At 41.5% G+C, this 26407-nt stretch overlaps 1 protein-coding gene across 1 annotated transcript in view; it reads left to right on the plus strand.

Moving 5' to 3' along the window:
- Window positions 1-26407, plus strand: part of stra6l (STRA6-like) — a 51699-nt gene that overhangs the window by 11349 nt on the left and 13943 nt on the right. Inside the window, exons 4-16 of the mRNA XM_060915643.1 lie at window positions 2483-2613; window positions 3103-3223; window positions 3330-3375; window positions 10329-10460; window positions 10620-10693; window positions 10770-10881; window positions 20243-20399; window positions 20790-20865; window positions 20948-21029; window positions 21115-21163; window positions 21429-21546; window positions 21797-21916; window positions 22370-22533. Of these exons, the coding sequence (XP_060771626.1) occupies window positions 2483-2613; window positions 3103-3223; window positions 3330-3375; window positions 10329-10460; window positions 10620-10693; window positions 10770-10881; window positions 20243-20399; window positions 20790-20865; window positions 20948-21029; window positions 21115-21163; window positions 21429-21546; window positions 21797-21916; window positions 22370-22533 (1382 nt within the window). The remainder of the gene's footprint in view (window positions 1-2482; window positions 2614-3102; window positions 3224-3329; window positions 3376-10328; window positions 10461-10619; window positions 10694-10769; window positions 10882-20242; window positions 20400-20789; window positions 20866-20947; window positions 21030-21114; window positions 21164-21428; window positions 21547-21796; window positions 21917-22369; window positions 22534-26407) is intronic.

Raw genomic sequence — 26407 nt, forward strand, 5'->3', positions numbered from 1 at the left:
AATTGGAAATCACATATCAAACATGTACAAACTAAAGTCTCAAGAAGCATTGCAATAATAAACAAGGCAAAAAAGGTTTGGGATCAGAAATCACTCCACACTCTTTACTGTTCCCTAGTCCAGGGGTTCCCAAACTTTTCCATGCCAAGGCCCCCCAAACAGCATTAGCTTCTGGCCGGCGACCCCCTTTGCAAACTAAAAAAAAGGCTAAAAATTATGCCTTCAGGGCCCGCTCGGGGACAGTAGCTTGCTGGGTGAATGCAGCAGATTGCCTGACCAAATGCTCTTCTTTGCGTCTGAAGAAATCTACTGTTTTTTTGGCATCTGTCAGATGTTTTTGTACCAAGTGACGCTGAAGTTTCGAAGGTTTTAAGCACTCGTTTGACAGGGTCTCCAGACAGAGGACGCATTTCGGGCAATCGTGGCCATTTTTCTGTATGGCTGTAAAGCCATACTTAATGTATGCTGCCTCATATTTTCGGATTTTAGTTGGCCAGGACTTCTTAGTTTTTTTCGCAGCAGTGTCCTCCACAGCAGGGCTGTTGGTTTGTTCCTTCGGTCTCTTCTTCAAAAACCTGTCCATTTTGCGCTAGCAATACGCTAGCTTGAGGAGCAAAGCAGCTTGATAAATGGCGCAAACCGCAACCTCACAGGCAATCGGAGAGATGAGCATGGCAAACGTTTTGATATGATGTATTATTATTAATAATTATATTTTATAATAATGATTAAAAAACTAATTACAATATATTTAATAATAATTATTTAAAAAAAGTATTTTTTCGCAATTTTTTTATCATCCCTCCAACTTTCTGAGGCCCCCCTAGCGCCCCCTGGCGGCCCCCACTTTGAAAACCACTGCCCTAGTCTCACCATACTTTCAATACTGTGCTGAGGTTTGGGGCAACAACTACAAAACATCACTACGGCCAATAACCATCATTCAAAAAAGAGCAATACGGATCATTCACAACGTTTGGCTATCAGGAACACACAAACTCATTATTTCTACAGTCCAAATTACTAAAATTTACAGACATCGTGGATTATCAAACAGCTCAAATAATGTTCAAAGCTAAAAATAATCTATTACCAATAAATATACAGAAATTATTCGGTATCCATGAGGGGAGTTATAATTTAAGGGGGAAAATTTAATTTAACTTTATTTCGTACAAACAGGAAAAGTTTTTGTGTTTCAGTTAGCGGGGTGAGACTATGGAACAGGTTCACCATGGAGTTGAAGCAGTGTCCAAACATGAAACAATTTAAAATGAGGTTCAAAGACACTATTTTCAAGAGGTACAGGGATGAGGGAGGTGATGGGTAGCACTAAGTGTTATGCGAATACTTTTCTTTTACTTTTCGTGTCTGTGTGCGTGTGTTGTGCATGCGTACTGTATGTGGAGGTGTATGCTTATAAAAGATATATTTTATATGGGAATATGTATGTATGTATGTATGTATGGGGAGGTGTGTGTATATAGGGATGTATATGTATGTAGATCTCATCTCATCTCATCTCATTATCTCTAGCCGCTTTATCCTTCTACAGGGTCGCAGGCAAGCTGGAGCCTATCCCAGCTGACTATGGGCGAAAGGCGGGGTACACCCTGGACAAGTCGCCAGGTCATCACAGGGCTGACACATAGACACAGACAACCATTCACACTCACATTCACACCTACGGTCAATTTAGAGTCACCAGTTAACCTAACCTGCATGTCTTTGGACTGTGGGGGAAACCGGAGCACCCGGAGGAAACCCACGCGGACACGGGGAGAACATGCAAACTCCACACAGAAAGGCCCTCGAACCCAGGCTCGAACCCGGACCTTCTTGCTGTGAGGCGACAGTGCTAACCACTACACCACCGTGCCGCCATGTATGTAGATATGTATGTATATGTATGTGTATACATACGTGTTTATGCTTATGTGTATATACAGTATGTAATGTATGTATGTATGTATGGGTATGGATATATATATAAATTATATTTAGGTTTTTCTAAATACAAAGTCAGGAATACATTTTATTTATCTATAAGTATCAGGCATGAGCATCTAGACAGGTAACAAGGAAGCTTGTTATTGTTATTCATTATTTAAGGAGAAGGGGTGGGAGTTTATAAGTTATACTTCTTCTCACTCCTTTTCAAATATGTATTTCTATGTACTATGTTGCGGCACGGTGGTGTAGTGGTTAGCGCTATCGCCTCACAGCAAGAAGGTCTGGGTTTGAGCCCCGTGGCCAACGAGGGCCTTTCTGTGTAGAGTTTGCATGTTCTCCCTGTATCTGTGTGGGTTTCCTCCGGGTGCTCCGGTTTCCCCCACAGTCCAAAGACATGCAGGTTAGGTTAACTGGTGACTCTAAATTGACCATAGATGAGATGTATTATGTTTAAATGTTTCTTTTTCTTTTTATTGTTTTGCTTTTCATATTCGAAATAAACACTTCAATCAATCAATCAATCAATCAGGCCTCTGGATTTTCTGGGCAGTCTGAGTAATCGCTGGTCGTACGGGTTTGCGTTCGGTGCTGTGACTCCCAGTGTCCTGCTGCTCTTCTCGGAGTCCTACACACCATTTCCTGTTCCGTCCTGGGCCCGAGGTACACACTGCTTCACACTACACACCTCACAGTGTCATTTTATCCATTTCCATATGTTTATCCAGTTAAAACTGTCATCCGAAAACATTTCCTGTGGTCATGTTATAACTGTTTGTAACAGTAAAGCTGTCACTGTGACTCCACGCTCTTTTGATAACGATTGCCATCCTGAAGCTTTGACTATTAGCTGATATTGATATCCATGTGATATAGTTTCAGGCTACAAAATCTATTACGGTTTAAAATTTTATTTGAAATTGTACAGGAGAAAATACACAGCTAAAGACTCAAAAACTGCAGGTTTTTTATGTTAAGTTAAACTCCACTGCAATGGCGTAGAGGACCACTGTAAATTAAAAAAAAACCAAAACAAAAAAAACCTCTGAATTTCTGTGATTGAAGTCATATGTTTATGAGAAAAATCTCAGAAATTCCAAGGTTAAAAAGTCAGAAATTCCAAGATGACCAGTGTGTGTGTGTGTGTCTTAGCTTTTGTGTATTTGGTTGGAGCTCTGGAGGTGGGCGTGGCCTATCTGCCATTCTTTCTCTGTCTCTCAACACCACACCGAGCACTTGGAGGAGTTCTGGGCTTGCTGTACACTGTGGCCTGGTACACACACACACACACACACATACACGAAACGTTTTAATAGGAGCAATACTGATAAATTTTGTGTGTGTGTGTGTGTGTGTGTGTGTGTGTGTGTGTGTATTAGGTTGACTGCAAGATTATTTGAAGTTGTCATGTGTCCTGAAGGTGACGTGAGTAAACATCATGACCTGTAAAAATTATTTTAGTTACTATTTTATTTATTCATGTCCAGTTTTCATTATTATTTAATTGCTTTATTTCATGTGTCGATCTGAAGTGTAGAATGTTGTAGCGCCACAGTGTGTGTGTTCACATTACAGAAACACCAGAAGGTCAAACTTTTGCTGTTGTTATTATCATTTTTAATAGTCATTAAAAACCAGAGATAAAAATCGTGATTTTATCTTTAGCCTCACTGTGTCAGGTTCGTTCCTGTTTGTTTACGCAATATTACATCATATTTTCATTGATACTAATGAGACTAATTATTTAATAAAGTAATAATAAAAATAAAACTAGAAATCTGACATTGTCACTGACAATTTTGAGTCGTCATCTATTTCAAATGTAAACTGACAACGTTAACAACCTCATGCTATTTGCCCCATGCCAAGCAACAATCACCTCGTGCCAAGTGCCATTCGCCTCACAACATTCACCTAGCGCTATTTGCCTCATGGCAATCGAAAATGGCTCACCAGTCATTACAGCCTCAGTCAAGGATGGCCCCCTCTATAGACAGCAGGTATGGCCCTGTGAGTGACAGTCTTTACCGAGAATGAATGAATATATACCGGGTGTCCCAGAAGTTAGGGGGCACTTTGGAGTAATAAACGCAGATCAAGTTGCCCTCTAACTTCTGGGACACCCTACACGGGGCGGCACGGTGGTGTAGTGGTTAGCGCTGTCGCCTCACAGCAAGAAGGTCCGGGTTCGAGCCCTGTGGTTGGCGAGGGCCTTTCTGTGCAGAGTTTGCTTGTTCTCCCCGTGTCCATGTGGGTTTCCTCCGGGTGCTCCGGTTTCCCCCACAGTCCAAAGACATGCAGGTTAGGTTAACTGGTGACTCTAAATTGACCGTAGGTGTGAATGTGAGTGTGAATGGTTGTCTGTGTCTATGTGTCAGCCCTGTGATGACCTGCCGACTTGTCCAGGGTGTACCCCGCCTTTCGCCCATAGTCAGCTGGGATAGGCTCCAGCTTGCCTGCAACCCTGTAGAACAGGATAAAGCGGCTAGAGATAATGAGATGAGATATATACACACACACACACACACACACATAGATAGATAGATAGATAGATAGATAGATAGATAGATAGATAGATAGATAGATAGATATACTCTCTGTCACAGTCACAAAAACATATCCTCAATAAAGTATTTATAGGATGGTTGCAGTTAAAAATTAATGAGTATTAGAATTCATTTAGGATGTTACAATGATTTGCATCATTCATTTTAATTCTTGACTGGTTACTGTATGAAGTCAAGTCCACATTTTTAATTTATTAATAAAATTGTTTATGCCCTGACTGGATATGGGCTCAAGCTCTGGACAGGACTTGGACTTCAGACTGAATATGAGCTTGAGCTCTGGACAAGTCATGGACTCCTGACTGGACATGGTCTCCAGTTCTGAATTGGACTTGGCCTTGAGCTCTGGACATGACTTGGACTCTGGACTGGACTCAGGCATGGGCTCCAGCTCTGGGCTGGGCCTGGACTTGGGACTGGATATGGGATTGAGCTCTGGGTATGACTTGGACTCTGGACTGGACTCAGGCATTGGCTCGAGCGCTGTCTGCACATTGTTCTGTTCCCAGTCAGGACCCAGCAGTGAGACAATATCTTCATAGCCAGGCGGCGGGATGATGATGTCTTCATAGCTGGGCGGTGGCGGGATAACGATGTCTTCATAGCCGGCTGGGGCAGAGGCCACCTCCTTGTCCTCTGGCACCAGTTCTGGAACTGGCACTGGTTCACACTTGTTCTGGTACTGGCGCTGGCTCTGGCTCCAACTCTGAAATTGGCTCTGGCACTTGCACTGGAGCTGGCACTGGCTCTGACTGTGGCATTGGTGCTGGTACCGGCTCTGGTGCCGGCTCCGACTCAGGTGCTGGCTTTGGTTCTGATGCAGGCTCTGGCTCTTGCACTGGCTCTGGTTCTGGTTCAGGTGCTGGCACTGGGACTAGTTCAGGTGCTAACTCAGGGATTGACTGTGGAATGGGCTGTGGGACTGTCTCTAGAGTGGCAGCCACTGGGAGGAGCTCTGGAGCAACGGCCTCCTCTGCTGCTGCTGCGTCAGCCTCAGACGTGATGGATCCCTCCCAAAAAATTTAATGGGGATCCTCCTTCTCCAATGCTTCATAAATGTACCAGAGCATGACCTGAAAAGCCTGCGAGTTCTGAAAGCACAGGTGCTCTTATCTCATGAGGTACTTGGCCCATCGGCATGCTCGTCCAATAAGCCAAGAGATCATGCAGCTTACCCAGACAGGTTCTGGAGGCTTGAGTTCTTCAAGGTCCACATAAAAGAAGCCACACTGCATACTGAATCCACAAGGGTGATATTCTCCATCATAGGGTGTTGGGGTGTATACTCCAGTATGCTGCCGGAAAAACATGGCTAAGGGTTGAGGTATGGAAGTCCGGAAGTGGCTTGGAAGGGCGTGCTGGAACACTTCTGCTACATCCATAATTTAGCGAAGTATTCTGTCAGGGATGGGTTGGTAGACGGATGTAAGCACAGAAGTGTTTAATTATAAAAGAGACAACAGGCAAACAATTAAAATCGGCAGGCAAAATCGGAAACGAGGAAATATGCAAAAGGTCGAACGAAGCCCAAACAGATAATCACAGGAACAGGCAGAATCAAAAAATGAGGAAACAGAAAATCAGAGATCAGGAAACCGGGAAAATAATCAAGGAACTAAGGCTCTGTAATGTGTCCACGTGTAACATGATACTTTGTACTGTGTGTTAACACAGTCTTTATATAAAGTAGGTGTGCATCATTAACAGCATGCATGCGAGAGTCCGCTCAGCACACGCACAGTCTAGAGCATGCCCAAGAGCCCGTCTGATGCATGCACCACAGCACGCAGGTGTGACACATATCTCATCTCATTATCTCTAGCCGCTTTATCCTGTTCTACAGGGTCACAGGCAAGCTGGAGCCTATCCCAGCTGACTACGGGAGAAAGGCGGGGTACACCCTGGACAAGTCGCCAGGTCATCACAGGGCTGACACATAGACACAGACAACCATTCACACTCACATTCACACCTACGGTCAATTTAGAGTCACCAGTTAACCTAACCTGCATGTCTTTAGACTGTGGGGGAAACCGGAGCACCCGGAGGAAACCCACGCGGACACGGGGAGAACATGCAAACTCCGCACAGAAAGGCCCTCGCCGGACACGGGGCTCGAACCCGGACCTTCTTGCTGTGAGGCGACAGTGCTAACCACTACACCACCGTGCCGCCATATATATATATATATATATATATATATATATATATATATATATATATATATAAACCAAATATTTAAAAACAATAAAAAAATTATAAAGTATAAAGTAACATATTAAGTGACTATAAACCATTTCAAAACATAATTTGAGCATAAATAGAAACTCCATCTGTTTGCCATTTATTTCCATTACAGTATGCACTGAAGATTGTGTTTACTCCCTAAAATATCTGTACATGTAAACAGCTGACAAAATTAGTGCATTAAAAACTGAAAATGACCTACCTGACCTTGGAAATTAGGTCAAAGGTCAAATCTGACAGTTGATTCCAGTAGAATGGGTATCTATATGGGCTGGTTTATTATAGCATGTGATCAGCCAAAAGCATTATTTCATGGTGAAAATTACATTTTTGTCTATTTTGAAAGTTTTTCAGACTTTTGACCTAGACCTGAAAAGAGAAACATGTGATTTGACAGTATGAATAGAAAGAGCATATATAAATTATATTATGAACTTAGTGAATAATACACTTCATTTTTGTAGAGGTAATAGTTTCGGCTAAAAGTAGAGAAAACACCAGTGCAAAGTTTTAAGCGATAACCATCACATTTGGGATATATATATATATATATATATATATATATATATATATATATATATATATATATATATATATATATATATATATATATATATATATATCTTTTGATAAAATATATTAATTTGTGGGCGGCACGGTGGTGTAGTGATTAGCGCTGTCGCCTCACAGCAAGAAGGTCCTGGGTTTGAGCCCCGGGGTCGGCGAGGGCCTTTCTGTGTGGAGTTTGTATGTTCTCCCCGTGTCCGCGTGGGTTTCCTCCGGGTGCTCCGGTTTCCCCCACAGTCCAAAGACATGCAGGTTAGGTTAACTGGTGACTCTAAATTGACCGTAGGTGTGAATGTGAGTGTGAATGGCTGTCTGTGTCTATGTGTCAGCCCTGTGATGACCTGGCGACTTGTCCAGGGTGTACCCCGCCTTTCGCCCGTAGTCAGCTGGGATAGGCTCCAGCTTGCCTGCAACCCTGTAGAAGGATAAAGCGGCTAGAGATAATGAGATGAGATGAGATATTAATTTGTCAATAATCAACAAAATAATATGAACTAAATAAAAAATACATGGTTATTGTATGTAAATAGTAAACTATTTTTATGATTTTTTTGAAAATAGTACAGTCAGAAACAGAAAATGAGCTTTTTAACATCTAACAGTAGGTCAAAGGTCAAATTTGACACTTGATTCTGGTAGAACGGGTATATATTTGGGTAGTTTACTATAGCATATTATAAGCCAAAATCAATATTTTGGAGCGGCACGGTGGTGTAGTGGTTAGCACGGTCGCCTCACAGCAAGAAGGTTCTGGGTTTGAACCCAGTGGCCGGCGAGGGCCTTTCTGTGTGGAGTTTGCATGTTCTGCATGGGTTTCCTCTGGGTGCTCCGGTTTCCCCCACAGTCCAAAGACATGAAGTTAGGTTAACATGGGGCAGCCTTGGGCTGAGGTGCCCTTGAGCAAGGTACCGAACCCCTGACTGCTCCCCAGGTGCTCTGGTATGGCTGCCCACTGCTCTGGGTGTGTGTGCGTTCACTGCTTCAGATGGGTTAAATGCAGAGGATGAATTTCACTGTGCTTGAAGTGTGTATGTGACAAATAAAGGTTTCTTCTTCTTCAGGGTGAAATGGGTCTATTGACCATTTTTGTGAACACACAAAATACATTAAATTAAATTTTTCAAAAACTGATAAAGACTTCTTTACCAAAGAAGAACCTGCATTGGTCCTACGCAAATGACAACTTTTGGCACCACTGGCGTTTTTGAACATTTTGTGGTTTTGGCTATTTAGGAAACAAACTGTTTTTGACCGCCACAGAACGTCATTTTCTGATTGACTGGCATCAAAGCTTTTTGCACAGGAAATAAGCGCATCATTTGTTTATACACTATATTGCCAAAAGTATTTGCTCACCTGCCTTGACTCACATATGAGCTTAAGTGATGATCCCATTCCTAATCCATAGGGTTCAATAAGACGTCGGTCCACCCTTTGCAGCTAGAACAGCTTCAACTCTTCTGGGAAGGCTGTCCACAAGGTTTAGGAGTGTGTTTATGGGAATTTTTGACCATTCTTCCAGAAGCGCATTTGTGAGGTCACACACTGATGTTGGACGAGAAGGCCTGGCTCTCAGTCTCCGCTCTAATTCATCCCAAAGGTGTTCTATCAGGTTGAGGTCAGGACTCTGTGCAGACCAGTCAAGTTCATCCACACCAGACTCTGTCATCCATGTCTTTATGGACCTTGCTTTGTGCACTGGTGCACAGTCATGTTGGAAGAGGAAGGGGCCAGCTCCAAACTGTAAAAACAGTCTGCTTGCCTAGGTGCTTGATTTTATACACCTGTGGCCCGGAAGTGATTGGAACACCTGATTCCGATAATTTGGATGGGTGAGCAAATACTTTTGGCAATATAGTGTATAAAATATTGGGGGAAATCCTTATATCTTTAGTAGGTACTGTAATAAATGAAATGACAATTTCAACAAAAACCACATAAAATATGCTCTGTGACCTTGAAAAATAGGTCAAGGTCACTCATCTTGGGTCAGTGAGCGTCTGTTGCCCGTGACTGTCAGCGGTTAAAATTTCGTCCGAAACCGAGCAACTCATCTCATCTCATTATCTGTAGCCGCTATATCCTGTTCTACAGGGTCGCAGGCAAGCTGGAGCCTATCCCAGCTGACTACGGGCGAAAGGCGGGGTACACCCTGGACAAGTCGCCAGGTCATCACAGGGCTGACACATAGACACAGACAACCATTCACACTCACATTCACACCTACGGTCAATTTAGAGTCACCAGTTAACCTAACCTGCATGTCTTTGGACTGTGGGGGAAACCGGAGCACCCGGAGGAAACCCACGCGGACACGGGGAGAACATGCAAACTCCGCACAGAAAGGCCCTCGCCGGCCACGGGGCTCGAACCCGGACCTTCTTGCTGTGAGGCGACAGCGCTAACCACTACACCACCGTGCCGCCCAACCGAGCAACTTTTGGAAGAAAAATAAAAAGTAAAATAAATAAATAAACATCACCATAAACAATGTTCTTCATCTATGAAATAGATGAAGACTGATAAATGTTGCTATAAATATCATGTTTATTCATGAACATTACTCAGAGATCTTTCTTATTCAGGGCGGCACGGTGGTGTAGTGGTTAGCGCTGTCGCCTCACAGCAAGAAGGTCCGGGTTCGAGCCCCGTGGCCGGGGAGGGCCTTTCTGTGTGGAGTTTGCATGTTCTCCCCGTGTCCGCGTGGGTTTCCTCCGGGTGCTCCGGTTTCCCCCACAGTCCAAAGACATGCAGGTTAGGTTAACTGGTGACTCTAAATTGACCGTAGGTGTGAATAAGAGTGTGAATGGTTGTCTGTGTCTATGTGTCAGCCCTGTGATGACCTGGCGACTTGTCCAGGGTGTACCCCGCCTTTCACCCGTAGTCAGCTGGGATAGGCTCCAGCTTGCCTGCGACCCTGTAGAAGGATAAAGCGGCTAGAGATAATGAGATGAGATGAGATCTTTCTTATTCACGTGTGTGTGTGTGTGTGTGTAGGTTCTGGGTGATCATCAGAAGATAATAACACTTTGGCCATGTTTCCTGTGTCTGGGTTTCCTGATTGGACGCTTCATCGCAATGGTGGTGAAGGATGTGCGAATTCGTTTACAGTATCAGAATGAGCAACAGGTCTCTCTGTTTCTCTCTCTCTCTCTCACACACACACACAAAGACTGAAAAAAAATCGTTTTTAGCACATATTGCTCTTTATTAGATTGTTATACATTTATTATGAATAAAAAAAAATATGTAGAAATGGCATGTGTGTGTGTTTTCTCTGTGCTGCAGGTTGAAGAAGAGAAGCTTTTCCAGTCTAATCAGTATAAATATGTCCAAACACTGCTGAGACAGCCTCCTGAACAGTACACACACACACACACACACACATATACACACACACACACACACACCTGGCGTGACCTGTATCTTCCTTTTCAGATCTGCGAAGAAGAGCTGGTTTCGGAGGAACGTGTACGACTGGGATCCGTATTTTAAATTCCCGAACAGGATGATCGGCACCTCCGTCATCTGCCTCATCGGACTCTACACGGTCCGTGCGTATAAAACTGATCTGGGGGGCGGAACTATACATGAGGTCAGGTTGTGATGTCACATATTTTATGCAAATTAAACTCCTGTTCAATTTAATTCCTGTTCCTATATCTTTGCAGAAATTTTTAGCCATAAAGCTAATAATTAGCTCACTTTAGCGATGAGCAGATGACGGTTGTCATGGTAACGTGACACACAACATGATTCTGAGACAGAATTTCCACTGAGCTAGTTTACTAGCAGTTAGCTGACTAGCTATGTTAGCTAAAGTTAGCGATATTTTTTTCTGTGGCAGAAAGATGTGGGGGTGTTTCCTATCTTGCATATTCATGTATATTCATAGGTCCTGATGTTTTTAATGAGGGTGAAAAACTATTGACTATTTATGGAAGTATAAACTATGTCTTATTCTTCGTAAATAATATCTCTGCTGCACGCGAATGTAAAGCCAGGACCTTCTCACTGTTATCTCATCTTTATTGGCCGATAACTATACAGTACTTTCATTCTCAATCTACTGTACTGTGCGTGTGTGTGCGCGTGTGTGTGTGTGTCAGGGCTTTACATTAGCACCCGCCCACCTGCCAAATGCGGGTAAAATTCGGCTTTGGCGGGTAATAACTTTAGTCTCACTAGCCACTTTGGCGGGTGGTTTATTCTGTGGTATGACAATATATTTTTATTATAGTTTTCTCTGAAGGCATCTGATATAATAAACGCATTGCAATGTAATATTACGTGCCTACAACTCCCATGAGCACCTGCATAAACATTCTGACAACATGTTAGAATTGTTTAGAACGTTCATTAACATCTCAGATAAAATCAGTGATACGGTAACCTGCGGTTAATGAACGAAGCAACAAAGTTGCTGACGACTGACAAGCGCACTATGTGGTGGCATATAGCTGGAGTTTCAAACCCTGCTGCTCAGGGAAAAAGGGGCGGAGATGAGCAGGGCCGGAGCAGCATTTTAAAATCACCGAGGTCCGTGATGCGCAAAGCACGCACCGAAAAATGTTCGCCATATTTAAATGAGAGGGTGAATTACACATCACACAAGAGATCTATTCCTGAAATTACTTTTAATGATGTTTGAACTGAATATAATCAGTTTTGAAAAAAAAAAATCATGTATGTGGCAAAAGTAAGAATAATTTAAGCTTGTTTAATGGTTTGATCTGGCCCAAGCAATGAGGACAAAACTGTGCTGCTTCAAAAATGTAAATTTAACAGCTTGATGAAAGTGCGCTGATGGTTACCATGGAAACCCCGTGTCTCCTGCACTGCGTTCCTCCGCCGAGTCGCACGCTCATTCGGTTTTGTGTTCTTGGTCTCCGAGCCGTGCACACAAAACAGACACAGAAGACAGAATCAACGTTTAACATAATTAACAATGCACTTTTTATGGAGACGTTTTAATGTTATTCTTTATTTTTTTATCCAGTTTAATATTTAGCGTACAAATGTATTTTCAGCTCTTAAAAATGACCGAGGTCCGGCCCTCGGGGGCCTCAGAGCTGGCTGCGGCCATGGAGATGAACAAGACGCTAATAGGAAGATAAGACAGTTCAATGACAAATGGAAGTTCAGGCGAGATTGGCTAGTTCATAGCAAAACCGAAAATACCATGTACTGCGAAGACTGTAGCAAGTCTGGCAAAGACAGGCACCAGTAATTTTAAACTGGAAACTATAAAGGACCACGAAAAGTCAAATGCACGCATTGGTCCTATAACATCAAAACAGGCAAAGACGGCTGGTTCACTACAGGACAGCATTGCTTTCAAGTCCCTGGCTATCATGAAGTCGGCTGAGCTGGAGAGGATGGAGCTGCTGTTTAGAAACATTCACGCGATTGGAAAGAAGTTGATCTCACCCCAGCTATCAACTTATGGCCTGCTGGAAGCCTCAGGTCACGAAGACCATTTTTCATGGACCATTCAGACTCATCTGATGATGAATGTAATGAGGACATTTAATGTCTCTCTCTCTACACATATTCACACACACAGACACTATTAATAGATAATACATAATATACATAATAATAATACTTGATAATACACATAATACTTGCATATCAAAACATCAAATGTTTTTCAATGATAAATGTTTTGAATTGGACTTTTAATATTAGAATCAGTTCAGTTGTACTGAATGTTATTTGTCATCTCATCTCATTATCTCTAGCTGCTTTATCCTGTTCTACAGGGTCGCAGGCAAGCTGGAGCCTATCCCAGCTGACTACGGGCGAAAGGTGGGGTACACCCTGGACAAGTCGCCAGGTCATCACAGGGCTGACACATAGACACAGACAACCATTCACACTCACATTCACACCTACGGTCAATTTAGAGTCACCAGTTAACCTAACCTGCATGTCTTTGGACTGTGGGGGAAACCGGAGCACCCGGAGGAAACCCACGCGGACACGGGGAGAACATGCAAACTCCGCACAGAAAGGCCCTCGCCAGCCACGGGGCTCGAACCCGGACCTTCTTGCTGTGAGGCGACAGCACTAGCCACTACACCACCGTGCCGCCCTGTTATTTGTCATATTATATTATATTTCACATTGTAAGGGCAGGGCTCGAAATTCGCGGTGGTCCGGTCGCCTGAGGCAACTTAATTTGGCATTTGGCGGGTAATTCCTGTGACTAGCCAGCCCGGCTGGCTAGTTGAAAATAAAAAAATACATATGAAGCGAAGATTCAGACTAGGGCTGTGCAATACATCAAATATACTCAACATATCTCCGAAAATTCTGTGTGAGATACATAAAATTATTATATCGTAACTATCGAGTATTTTATGATAATCTGCCAACTTGCGTTTGTTTCGTGTTTGTTTAAAACCTTTTCCGGTGGTTTTCTCCCTGTCCCTCAGTCAGTAACGTGAGAGGCTGCCTAAGGGTAAAAAAACAATAACGTCACGCACTCGCTAACCAATCCCGGGCGACATCTCGGTGCTGAAAGGAACTTGCGTGAAGATTTTCTAGTCAGTGTTGCCAGATTGGGCGGTTTCCCGCCCAATTGGGCGGTTTTGAATTCTACTTTGCGGGCAAAAAATGGCTTGGGCTGGTTGACAAAAATTGGGCAGGTTTGACGTTAGTTCGGCAGGTTTTTATCAGATGTTTATATACTAGTGCATCTCAAAAAATTAGAATACCATGAAAAAGTTCCTTTTTTCATAATTTAATTCAAAAAGGTAAACTTTAATATATTCTATATTCATTACATGTAAAGTGAAATATTTAAAGCCTTTTTTGTCTTAATTTTGATGATTATGGCTTATAGCTCATGAAAATCAGAAATCCAGTATCTCAAATTATTAGAATATTCCCTAAGATCAATCAAAAAAGGATTTACAATACAGAAATGTCCAACTTCTGAAAAGTATATTCATTTATACACTCAATACTTGATTGGGGCTCCTTTACCATGAATTACTGTATCAATGCGGTGTGGCATGGAGGTGATCAGTCTGTGGCACTGCTGAGGTGTTATTGAAGCCCAGGTTGCTTTGATAGTGGCCTTCAGCGTATCTGTATTTTTGGGTCAGGTGTTTCTCATCTTCTTCCTGACAATACCCCATAGATTCTCTATGGGGTTCAGGTCAGGCAAGTTGGCTGGCCAATCAAACACAGTAATATCATGGTCAGCAAACCATTTGGTAGTAGTTTTGGCACTGTGGGTAGGTGCTAAGTCCTGCTGGAAAAGGAAATCAGCATCTCCAAAAAGCTCGTCAGCAGATGGAAGCATGAAGTGCTCTAAAATCTCCTGGTAGATGGCTGTGTTGACTTTGGACTTGATAAAATACAGTGGACCAACACCAGCAGATGACATGGCACCCCAAATCATCACAGACTGTGGAAACTTCACACTGGGCTTCAAACACCTTGGATTCTGTGCCTCTCCACTCTTCTTCCAGACTCTAGAACCGTGATTTCCAAATTAAATGCAAAATGTCCTTTCATCTGAAAAGAGGACTTTGGACCACTGAGCAACAGTCCATTTCTTTCTCTCCTTAGCCCAGATAAGACACTTCTGACATTGTCTCTGGCTCAGGAGTAGCTTGATATTAGGAATGCGAAAGTTGTATCCCCTTTCTTGAAGATGTCTGTTCGTGATAGGTCTTGATACACTGACACCAGCCTCAGTCCACTCCTTGTGAAGCTCTCCCAAGTTCTTGAATCAACTTTTCTTGACAATCCTCTCAAGACTGTGGCCATCCCTGTTGCTTGTGCACCTTTTCCAGCCACCCTTTTCAGCAATGACCTTTTGTGGCTTACCGTCCTTGTGGAGGGCATCAGTGATCATCTTCTGGACAACAGTCAAGTCAGCAGTCTTCCCCATGATTGTGGTTGTGTGTACTGAACTAGACTGAGAGATACACTGTGTTCATACTGTTTTACTCAAACTTGAAATGAAATATTCTAATATTTTGAGATGGGGTTTTTTTATGTTTTTGTACTGTATGCCATACTGATTAAAATTAAAATAGAAAAATGCTTGAAACATTTTAGTTTATGTGTAATGAGTCTATAATATATAACATTTTCACTTTCTTAAATAACTGATGGAAAATATTGAACTTTTTCACAATATTCTAATTTTTTGAGATGCACTAGTAGTTTCACTACCACTAGAAAGCAGAGATGGGAGAGAATGTAAACACCTAAGCCGAATAATGTTCTTGAATATGCAAAGGAAATCAGGAAAAACAGCTCTCTTTGGTCAACTGAGGCAAGTCATAGACCTAGTTTACCCAGTACCCCTTAGGTATTTTAAACAACCAAAATCGAGCATTGGCTTAAATGAATGAATGAATGAATGAATGAATTTATTTATTTCGAACATGTATAAAAATGTATGTAACTATTTGTACATACAAAAGAAAGAAAATGAAAAAAGTGACAAAAAAAGAATAAATAAAATAACATAAAGAGCTAATACATTACAATACACCGCACATTGTTCGAAAAAGGAGTGGGAAGAAGTACAAATTATGTTAATGATTGTTAATCATTAACAATAAACATTAATCTCATTAAGTATTCTTTAAACAAAAAAAATGTTGATGTAACTGTAAGACTAATATGAATGTGTGTAATGTAGTGCAGAAACTAAACTCATAAACTAGTAAATAAGAATGACGCAATCCATTCTCCATTTTCTCTTCTCATGTTACATTCAGCCATGCATCGTAGCCTAACTTTTTTTTAATTGAAGTATATAAAACATGTACAATCTAACAAATCCACAAAAATCAGGATAACAGATGAAGAAAATACATGGATGTAGACAAAAATAAATTAAGCAGAATAACTAGGCCTATAAAATTAATAAAACAAACAGGATAAATAAAAAGATAAATAAATAAAAGACAAATAAAAAAATAAATAACCTCAGCAATGCAGATGTTAGATATGCATCGTAGCCTAACATAGCCTACATAATATTCTGCATGTGCATCACCTACTGGTGCATGTAGGATTCAGAATACAGCAGATGATTGTAAAGTTATAAGGGTTGTTTTACAATCAGGGTACGCAAGCTAAAAATCACATTTAACACTTATTATCTTCAATATCAAAAGGCTTGACTAAATAAACTTGGTTGTTTATTGTAGCCCTGTGTTAGCTCTATTTACCATGCAAAAAAAAAATTTGGTGATAGCGTTATTTTTGGTGAATGTATGGCAATATATGTCATATTTAGCAAAATTACTCGTGTCATTTAGAAAAAGTGCTTTTTTGACCACAGGTAGCTCCAAAAGGGATGCACTTAAATCATTCTTTGTACCATAAAACAAATATTTGGTTCCATATCATTGGAAACATACAGTGGGGCAAAAAAGTATTTAGTCAGCCACCAATTGTGCAAGTTCTCCCACTTAAAAAGATGAGAGAGGCCTGTAATTTTCATCATAGGTACACTTCAACTATGAGAGACAGAATGGGGGGAAAGAATCCAGGAAATCACATTGTAAAAGTTTTAATTAATTAATTGGTAAATTCCTCAGTAAAATAAGTATTTGGTCACCTACAAACAAGCAAGATTTCTGGCTCTCACAGACCTGTAACTTCTTCTTTAAGAGGCTCCTCTGTCCTCCACTCGTTACCTGTATTAATGGCACCTGTTTGAACTCGTTATCAGTATAAAAGACACCTGTCTACAACCTCAAACAGTCACACTCCAAACTCCACTATGGCCAAGACCAAAGAGCTGTCAAATGACACCAGAAACAAAATTGTAGACCTGCACCAGGCTGGGAAGACTGAATCTGCAATAGGTAAGCAGCTTGGTGTGAAGAAATCAACTGTAGGAGCAATTATTAGAAAATGGAAGACATACAAGACCACTGATAATCTCCCTCGATCTGGGGCTCCACACAAGATCTCACCCCATGGGGTCAAAATGATCACAAGAACGGTGAGCAAAAATCCCAGAACCACACGGGGGGACCTAGTGAATGACCTGCAGAGAGCTGGGACCAAAGTAACAAAGACTACCATCAGTAACACACTACGCCGCCAGGGACTCAAATCCTGCAGTGCCAGATGTGTCCCCCTGCTTAAGCCAGTACATGTCCAGGCCCATCTGAAGTTTGCTAGAGAGCATTTGGATGATCCAGAAGAGGATTGGGAGAATGTCATATGGTCAGATGAAACCAAAATAGAACTTTTTGGTAAAAACTCAACTTGTAGTGTTTGGATGAGAAAGAATGCTGAGTTGCATCCAAAGAATACCATACCTACTGTGAAGCATGGGGGTGGAAACATCATGCTTTGGGGCTGTTTTTCTGCAAAGGGACCAGGACGACTGATCCGTGTAAAGGAAAGAATGAATGGGGCCATGTATCGTGAGATTTTGAGTGAAAACCTCCTTCCAACAGCAAGGGCATTGAAGATGAAACGTGGCTGGGTCTTTCAGCATGACAATGATCCCAAACACATCGCCCGGGCAACGAAGGAGTGGCTTCGTAAGAAGCATTTCAAGGTCCTGGAGTGGCCTAGCCAGTCTCCAGATCTCAACCCCATAGAAAATCTTTGGAGGGAGTTGAAAGTCCGTGTTGCCCAGCGACAGCCCCGAAACATCACTGCTCTAGAGGAGATCTGCATGGAGGAATGGGCCAAAATACCAGCAACAGTGTGTGAAAACCTTGTGAAGACTTACAGAAAACGTTTGACCTCTGTCATTGCCAACAAAGGGTATATAACAAAGTATTGAGATGAAGTTTTGTTATTGACCAAATACTTATTTTCCACCATAATTTGCAAATAAATTCTTTAAAAATCAGACAATGTGATTTTCTGGATTTTTTTCTCATTTTGTCTCTCATAGTTGAGGTATACCTATGATGAAAATTACAGGCCTCTCTCATCTTTTTAAGTGGGAGAACTTGCACAATTGGTGACTGACTAAATACTTTTTTGCCCAACTGTAGTTAAGTTTTAATGTTGAATGCCAGTAAGTTTTCAGACTATTTTGATCAAATTAGTATGTAATTGTGTCAAAAAAAATGTCCTCTCCGAGATGGCTAATTTTTCAATATAAAATAACATATCTAAAATGATTATTTTCATCCTAAAATGTGGTCAAGATATTGGGACATAAATATTAGAGACAACTAACACAAAGCTGACAGCCTTATATTTAAAAGCACTATGGAAGTAGTGGATTCTGAATTGTCAAAAAAAATGTCCTCTCCGAGAATCACTTCATTTGTTTCTCCCAGCCCTGCTTAAAGCTACACTTAATCTTCTTTATCTTATAGCAGATTACACAAAACTACCATACACATATGTCAAAAAATTACCTGAAATCTGTTCTTTAACTTGTCCTTCACTTAAAAACTGGTACAAGAACCAGTTCGAATCAATTTGAATTTTGGACCCCTGTGACACAAACTTTGTACCCTGATTGTAAAACCACCTTACTCTCTTTTGTGTTATTTTTGACAGAAGTAAAATTCATACATGAACAAATTTTGGCGAGTTGATTTTCTGTTTGGCTAGTTACTTTGGAAGGTAACTAGTCCGGCTGGCTGGTGAAAAAATAAATGAATTTCGAGCCCTGAAGGGGCTTGAATTTGAGTTCAATAAACAGAATACTCTGTTTATATTTTTGTCTGAATTGGTTGCATGTTTTCATATAGGGAGCTACCTTAACAGCACTGAATACTTGAGTGCTACTGTAGAGATACATTATACGCTGCCATTCATAACACTGGGGAACAATTTGAAAAAAAAATTCTGTTGAGTTAGATTTTTATGCTGATTAAAACTAAAATTGGCATGCTGATTCCAAAATTGCAGTCAGTTTTTTTCTAGCACGTCAAGTTTTTTCTCCACAGCTTACCCTCCAGATAAGCAAAATTCCACTGATTAGCTGTAGTAAGACTTGCCAGCTGATTATTGTTGGAGCATCAAACGCAATAGTCCTCAAGTTGAACACTCCAGAAAGAGCTATAAACGTAATTTTTTACCTTAACTACTTGCACACAATTATAATTACAGTAGCCATATCCTTTGTAAAAACATAATAGTGTTAAATAAACATTGCAGTCATGCCTGTTTCTTTCATATTTCATTGCATGTCAATATTTGTAAATTTTTATAAAACAAGCACATCTGTCTCATCTCATCTCATTATCTCTAGCTGCTTTATCCTTCTACAGGGTCGCAGGCAAGCTGGAGCCTATCCCAGCTGACTACGGGCGAAAGGCGGGGTACACCCTGGACAAGTCGCCAGGTCATCACAGGGCTGACACATAGACACAGACAACCATTCACACTCACATTTACGGTCAATTTAGAGTCACCAGTTAACCTAACCTGCATGTCTTTGGACTGTGGGGGAAACCGGAGCACCCGGAGGAAACCCACGCGGACAACATGCAAACTCTGCACAGAAAGGCCCTCGCCGGCCACGGGGCTCGAACCCAGGACCTTCTTGCTGTGAGGCGAGAGCACTAACCACTACACCACCGTGCCGCCAGCACATCTGTTAAGTACAGTATTTTTCATATTTTTTTAAGAAAACGGGGATCCTATAGTTCAAAAACTTGATGTGATCGAGAAAAACTGAGATCAGTTTTGGATTCCGCACCCAAAAATTAGTTAAAAACAGCTGTCAGACCTAACTCAACAAAACTTGTGTTCCCCAGTGATCTAGATCTTCCAAACTTTAACATATCATGGTGAAGAAAAAACTTAGATTTCCTGGCAACAAAATTGTGGCTAGTGAAAAGGCTGAATGGCTAGTGACTCGGGAAAACCACTAGCCACAGTGGCCGGTGAGCAAAAAAGTTAATGTAAAGCCCTGGTGTGTGTGTGTGTGTGTGTGTGTGTAGATAACTCTGGCAGATTACAGTCTGAGTGATTATGTTTTTCGGGAGCTGTTAGTGCTGATCAACTCTCTGGAGGATTTGGCCAAATCCAGCAATAACACGGAGAATCTTTTAATTTCACTATTACCCCACATCCGCCAGTTCAGACATGTTGCCTGGAGTAAGACTAACTATCTGTCTGTTTCTCTGTCTGTCGCTCTCTCTGAGTGTCTGTCTCTTTGTATGTCTGTCTCTCTCTCTCTCTCTGAGTGTCTGTCTGTCTCTCTTGCTCTCTCTCTGAATGTCTGTCTCTCTTTCTCTGAGTGTCTGTCTGTCTGTCTCTCTGAGTGTCTGTCTGTCTCTATCTATCTATCTGTCTGTGTCTCTGTCTGTCTTTCTATCCGTCTGTCTCTCTGAGTGTCTGTCTCTCTCTCTCTGAGTGTCTGTCTGCCTGTCTCTCTCTCTCTCCCCCACTCTATCTGTTTACACAAAAATAGAATAAATAATTAAATTTATTGCATATAAACACTTGCATTTGTTTGTTTGTTTGTTTGTTTGTTTGTTTGTTTAGAGTCCTGGTTTGCCACCACACTGTTTGCCACCCTGACGTGTGCTACATACACATTTCATGTGTTAGCATGTTACAGGTACGCACACACACACTCTCTCTCTCTCTCTCTCTCTCTCTAATCGATTAACTGCTCCATGAATTCATTGATGAATTGACAGGAAGCACATGAAGAGGTTGTGGGCGGGGAAGAAGAACTTCTTGCCAGAGAAGTACCACAAACCGAGCTCTGCTGTTAGTGTGGTGAGTAGTGTGACATTATGTATTATAACAACAACAACAACAATAATAATAATAATCATAATAATAACAAACTCTTCCACTCCAGGCTGCGATAACACGATATTCAGGCTGGCAGATCGCCTTCACACTTTGGGGTGAGTGAACTTACACACACACACACACACACACACTTTTGTGCAACTGAAAGTTTCAAGATTCTTTCAGCCTGTTGAGGTAGAATGGAAATGTTCATTATTAATAAAAAAAGAACAAAAATAAAAACCTCCTTATTTAGGCCACACCCACTCTGGGTTTAACTCCAGATCCAGATATTTGGAGCAGTAAACAGATTCAGATCATGTTACTGTGTTATATCCCTATGTTCCTGCCATTTGTAATCTGTGTTCTGCTCCTCTGCAGGTTATCTTATCATACACTACGTGCAGTTCATGTTTGCATTGCTGTTTGTGTATCTGGTTGTGTTACCGATCCAGAAAAATGGGTTCCTACCCTGGTTCTCCATCCTAGCCACCTTACTGTGAGAATCCTTTCATTCAGACCAACGTATTTTGCAATCATCCAACAACAATAAGAGCAGACTTTTATAAACTTCAGACCATGCCTTTAGCTAATGGTGCTGTGAGGTGAGATTGTGGAACTGGAAAGGTTCTGCTGGTTCAGATCTGCTTCTGGGAAATTGGTCTGGAGTTGTAGACACCTTCTCCTTGCATTAGAAGGTTGTTGGAGAAATTCAGTTCCATAACCTTGGGCCTGTGTGTTGGTTGCAGGCTGACCATCTTCATCGTGATCGCTCTGGTGATGGTGCAGGTTGTGATGGTCCGCATCTTCTTCCTGCAGGACAAATTTTCCCCTGATGATAAAGATAAACCGCTAGCACTCAACAACAGGTAACACAACTGCTACATCCCTAGGTTCTCAGTCGTTTTACTCCTCTTGCGCCATTCTGTTTATATTTACAGTTTAGATATGATATCACTTTAATAAGGTTTAATGTCATGGAACCTGTGAAAAAGTTCTCACTTACATTATAGTCCTGCGCCTTGCTGTGGAGGTTCATCACATATTCCAGAATTCCATGTTCTGAGCATCATGTGCCTCCTCAGGAGAAGAACCTTGTCGCAAAATCGCTTTGCCAGACATTTGTATTTCTTATGTATCTTCTTGATATTGTGGATCCTTTTCTCTTCTTGGGTTCTTTGACATGTTTCCTTTCTTGCCACATCCAGAATGTTTCAGACATGATGACAACATGATGAACTTCCAGAATACTGCACGACACAGTGATCAGATTGCGGTTTGTTTGACAGCATTAATGATCTCTCTCTCTCTCTTTTTTGCAGGAGAGCCTTTAACAATTTTAACTACTTCTTCTTCTTTTACAACGCCATCATGGGGCTGAGCAACTGCATCCTCAGGCTGCTAAACAGTTGCATTGTGGGTACTTGGCTTGTTCCACGCATTGACCGGACCATCATGCAGCGGGGCTATGAGTCCATGGATCCAGGTAAAAGTACAAACGCTCTTCCAGCTACTGTATATGTAGCAGGTACTATACTTACACACCACATACCGTACTCTACACTCTGAGAACATTTATAAACCTTAAAGGCTCTTCGGTTGTCTCTTTTGGGGAACCCTTAAAGGTTCTATGTATAACTATACAACAAATTATTATCCTGTATAACAGGGTTCCAAGAACCTATGAAGAACCTATCAGGAGTTTAATATTGAGTGAAATATTTAACTTAATGACAGAAGGAAATGGCTCTTGTAGGGTTTTTCTCTTGTAGCATGGACATTTTGATGTGGAAACACTCTGTTGTAGGGTTCTGCATGGAACTTTTGATGGGTTTCCTCAGAAGGATAACTGGAGCATGCTGAAGGATTTCAATTCTTTACAGAATGTAGGCATTATATTGGTTACATGATGAGAGTACATCACTTTTTGAAACCAAGAACCCTTAATTACACAAGGAAATTATCAAAACCTTTGAAGAACCTTTTTTTTTAAAGTGCACCAAGTACCAAGAAGCAAAGGCATTAAGAAAAGAATAATGACATTCTTAGAAAATAAAAGTGTTCTTTAAGAACTCTTAAAGGGATCCTCCAGCGGATTTATTCTCAAACTTATTTTAAGTAAAAGTAGTTGCAGGTATCAAAAATCAATCTTTCATTTTCAGAGACCAAATAGTGTTCAAGAAAAATTAATTTTCTTTAAAATGCCAGATGGGCTTCCTGCGGTGGTGATGTATGCAATGACGTCAGGTAGTAGTCACTTGGGGCAACTCAGCTGTTTATATTCTCTGTTTGCATCATAGTTTTGCTAGTTTTACAAGTATTTTTACATACAGTAAGTTATCGGTTTTTAAATAAGTATGCCTCATTATGGAGCATATAAATGCCACAGTGATGCTAAAAAGAAAGCAGAAGCTGGAACTAGACTGCATTTCCACAGAGAAAATGCAAAGTGTGCTTGCTCAGCTGTGGCAAAGTATCAGCGACAGAAACTGGATCAGACATGAGACCTCGCGCTGCAGAATCTTTTTTACATGATCTACAGAAAGAGAGAGAGAGTGTGTGTGTATGCCTGCATGCTTTAAAATCTCGGTTTACAATGGCTCAACTTGCAGCCCGACATGACACTTCACAGTCTAAAATCTTTTTTACATGATCTACATCTAGTGCTAGGTAAATTAACAGAGAGTGTGGTATGATTTAAAACAGAGATTTTTGAGTGCAAAGCACACAGCGTGACATGACACTAACGTTTTCTCCCAAAATTCTATTCATTTGAATAGGTGAAAATGAATGGAAGTAAATGGGGGGAAAGGAATCAGCGAAAAGAAAGGAAAAGATGGGTGTAGGTCAGAACTGATTGCATGTATGTGTCAGGGGAGTTGGCCTGAGGTATCACATGAAGTTTGGTGGGTCGCCGATGAAGCGTGTCCAAGCTGGACAATTCGATTCGTGAGCCTCAGTCATTCTCTATGGGGAAAAAAACGACAGAAAAATGACAAGAATGAGAGAATGGGTGTGTCCAGTGGTTAAACTGGCTTTTGTAAGGAGGGGGAGCCCTTCTTCACTCACAGTGGTCAATATTTCTCAAAACATTTTTATTTATCGCACCATCGGTTTAATACATATTTTATCAACTTATGGCCTACTTATTTATATCTCACATCAATGCACATTGGTAACTTATTAAGCCTAAGTTTCACCATCAATCTACACTGTAATTTGTAAAACTTATTCACAATATACACCACCAATTCACATATTAGCAATAGTTATTTACATCTCATCAATCTACACTATTATTTGCATTACTTGTTTACATCTCACACCATCAATTCACATATTAACAATAGTTATGTACTGCAAAAATAGCCTGCTACATGGGACTGATGCTCACACACACTCTCTCTCCCTCGCTCTCCCCATCTCACCATCACTCACTCGCACTGCCTCTGCCACTGGTTCTGACGGCTCCTCCCACTCGCAAGTGAAATTTGCGAGTGAGAGACGGGGGGAGCGAGGGAGAGAGAGAGTGTGATCAGTCCCGTGTAGTATTTTTGCAGACGTATACCTTAACAGACGACCTCGATCTCTCTCATCAGCAAATCATTTCGTCTTTAAAATAATAGCTTCTTTAGCGCGAATGAAAAAAAAAACACTTACGGGAAATGTTATATCACTGGCGGGCGTGCGAGGGCCACTGTCTAAATACAGGAGACTCCCAGAGCGTCCGGGAGACTTGGGATGTCTGAATCATTTAATTGTGTTATTTAGTCTAGTCTTAGTGCCCCACAGCAACCTCATAACTTTGGCCAACCAAAGCAACATTGGATTGGGAGTGGAGCGCGCGAGCCAATGGAAAAGTCCAGGCTGCCAGTTCTCACTATCATGAGGGAGGTTTGCTAGCGTTCCATGTGCAAAGACAGGTTAGCGGGCATCCATTAAATTAGCTACAGTGGTGCTTGAAAGTTTGTGAACCCTTTAGAATTTTCTATATTTCTGCATAAATATGACCTAAAACATCATCAGATTTTCACACAAGTCCTAAAAGTAGATAAAGAGAACCCAGTTAAACAAATGAGACAAAAATATTATACTTGGTCATTTATTTATTGAGGAAAATGATCCAATATTACATATCTGTGAGTGGCAAAAGTATGTGAACCTTTGCTTTCAGTATCTGGTGTGACCCCCTTGTGCAGCAATAACTGCAACTAAACGTTTGCGGTAACTGTTGATCAGTCCTGCACACCGGCTTGGAGGAATTTTAGCCCGTTCCTCTGTACAGAACAGCTTCAACTCTGGGATGTTGGTGGGTTTCCTCACATGAACTGCTCGCTTCAGGTCTTTCCACAACATTTCCATTGGATTAAGGTCAGGACTTTGACTTGGCCATTCCAAAACATTAACTTTATTCTTCTTTAACCATTCTTTGGTAGAACGACTTGTGTGATTAGGGTCGTTATCTTGCTGCATGACCCACCTTCTCTTGAGATTCAGTTCATGGAGAGATGTCCTGACATTTTCCTTTAGAATTCGCTGGTATAATTCAAAATTCATTGTTCCATCAATGATGGCAAGCTGTCCTGGCCCAGATGCAGCAAATCAGGCCCAAACCATGATACTACCACCACCATGTTTCACAGATGGGATAAGGTTCTTATGCTGGAATGCAGTGTTTTCCTTTCTCCAAACATAACGCTTCTCATTTAAACCAAAATGTTCTATTTTGGTCTCATCCGTCCACAAAACATTTTTCCAATAGCCTTCTGGTTTGTCCACGTGATCTTTAGCAAACTGCAGATGAGCAGCAATGTTCTTTTTGGAGAGCAGTGGCTTTCTCCTTGCAACCCTGCCATGCACACCATTGTTGTTCAGTGTTCTCCTGATGGTGGACTCATGAACATTAACATTAGTCAATGTGAGAGAGGCCTTCAGTTGCTTAGAAGTTACCCTGGGGTCCTTTGTGACCTTGCCGACTAATACACGCCTCGCTCTTGGAGTGATCTTTGTTGGTTGACCACTCCTGGGGAGGGTAACAATGGCCTTGAATTTCCTCCATTTGTACACAATCTGTCTGACTGTGGATTGGTGGAGTCCAAACTCTTTAGAGATGGTTTTATAACCTTTTCCAGCCTGATGAGCATCAACAACACTTTTTCTGAGGTCCTCAGAAATCTCCTATGTTCGTGCCATGATACACTTCCACAAACATGGGTTGTGAAGATCAGACTTTGATAGATCCCTGTTCTTTAAATAAAACAGGGTGCCCACTCACACCTGATTGTCATCCCATTGATTGAAAACACCTGACTCTAATTTCACCTTCAAATTAACTGCTAATCCTAGAGGTTCACATACTT

Source organism: Neoarius graeffei, chromosome 3 (genome assembly GCF_027579695.1).
Source record: "Neoarius graeffei isolate fNeoGra1 chromosome 3, fNeoGra1.pri, whole genome shotgun sequence".
Classification (NCBI taxonomy): Eukaryota; Metazoa; Chordata; class Actinopteri; order Siluriformes; family Ariidae; genus Neoarius; species Neoarius graeffei.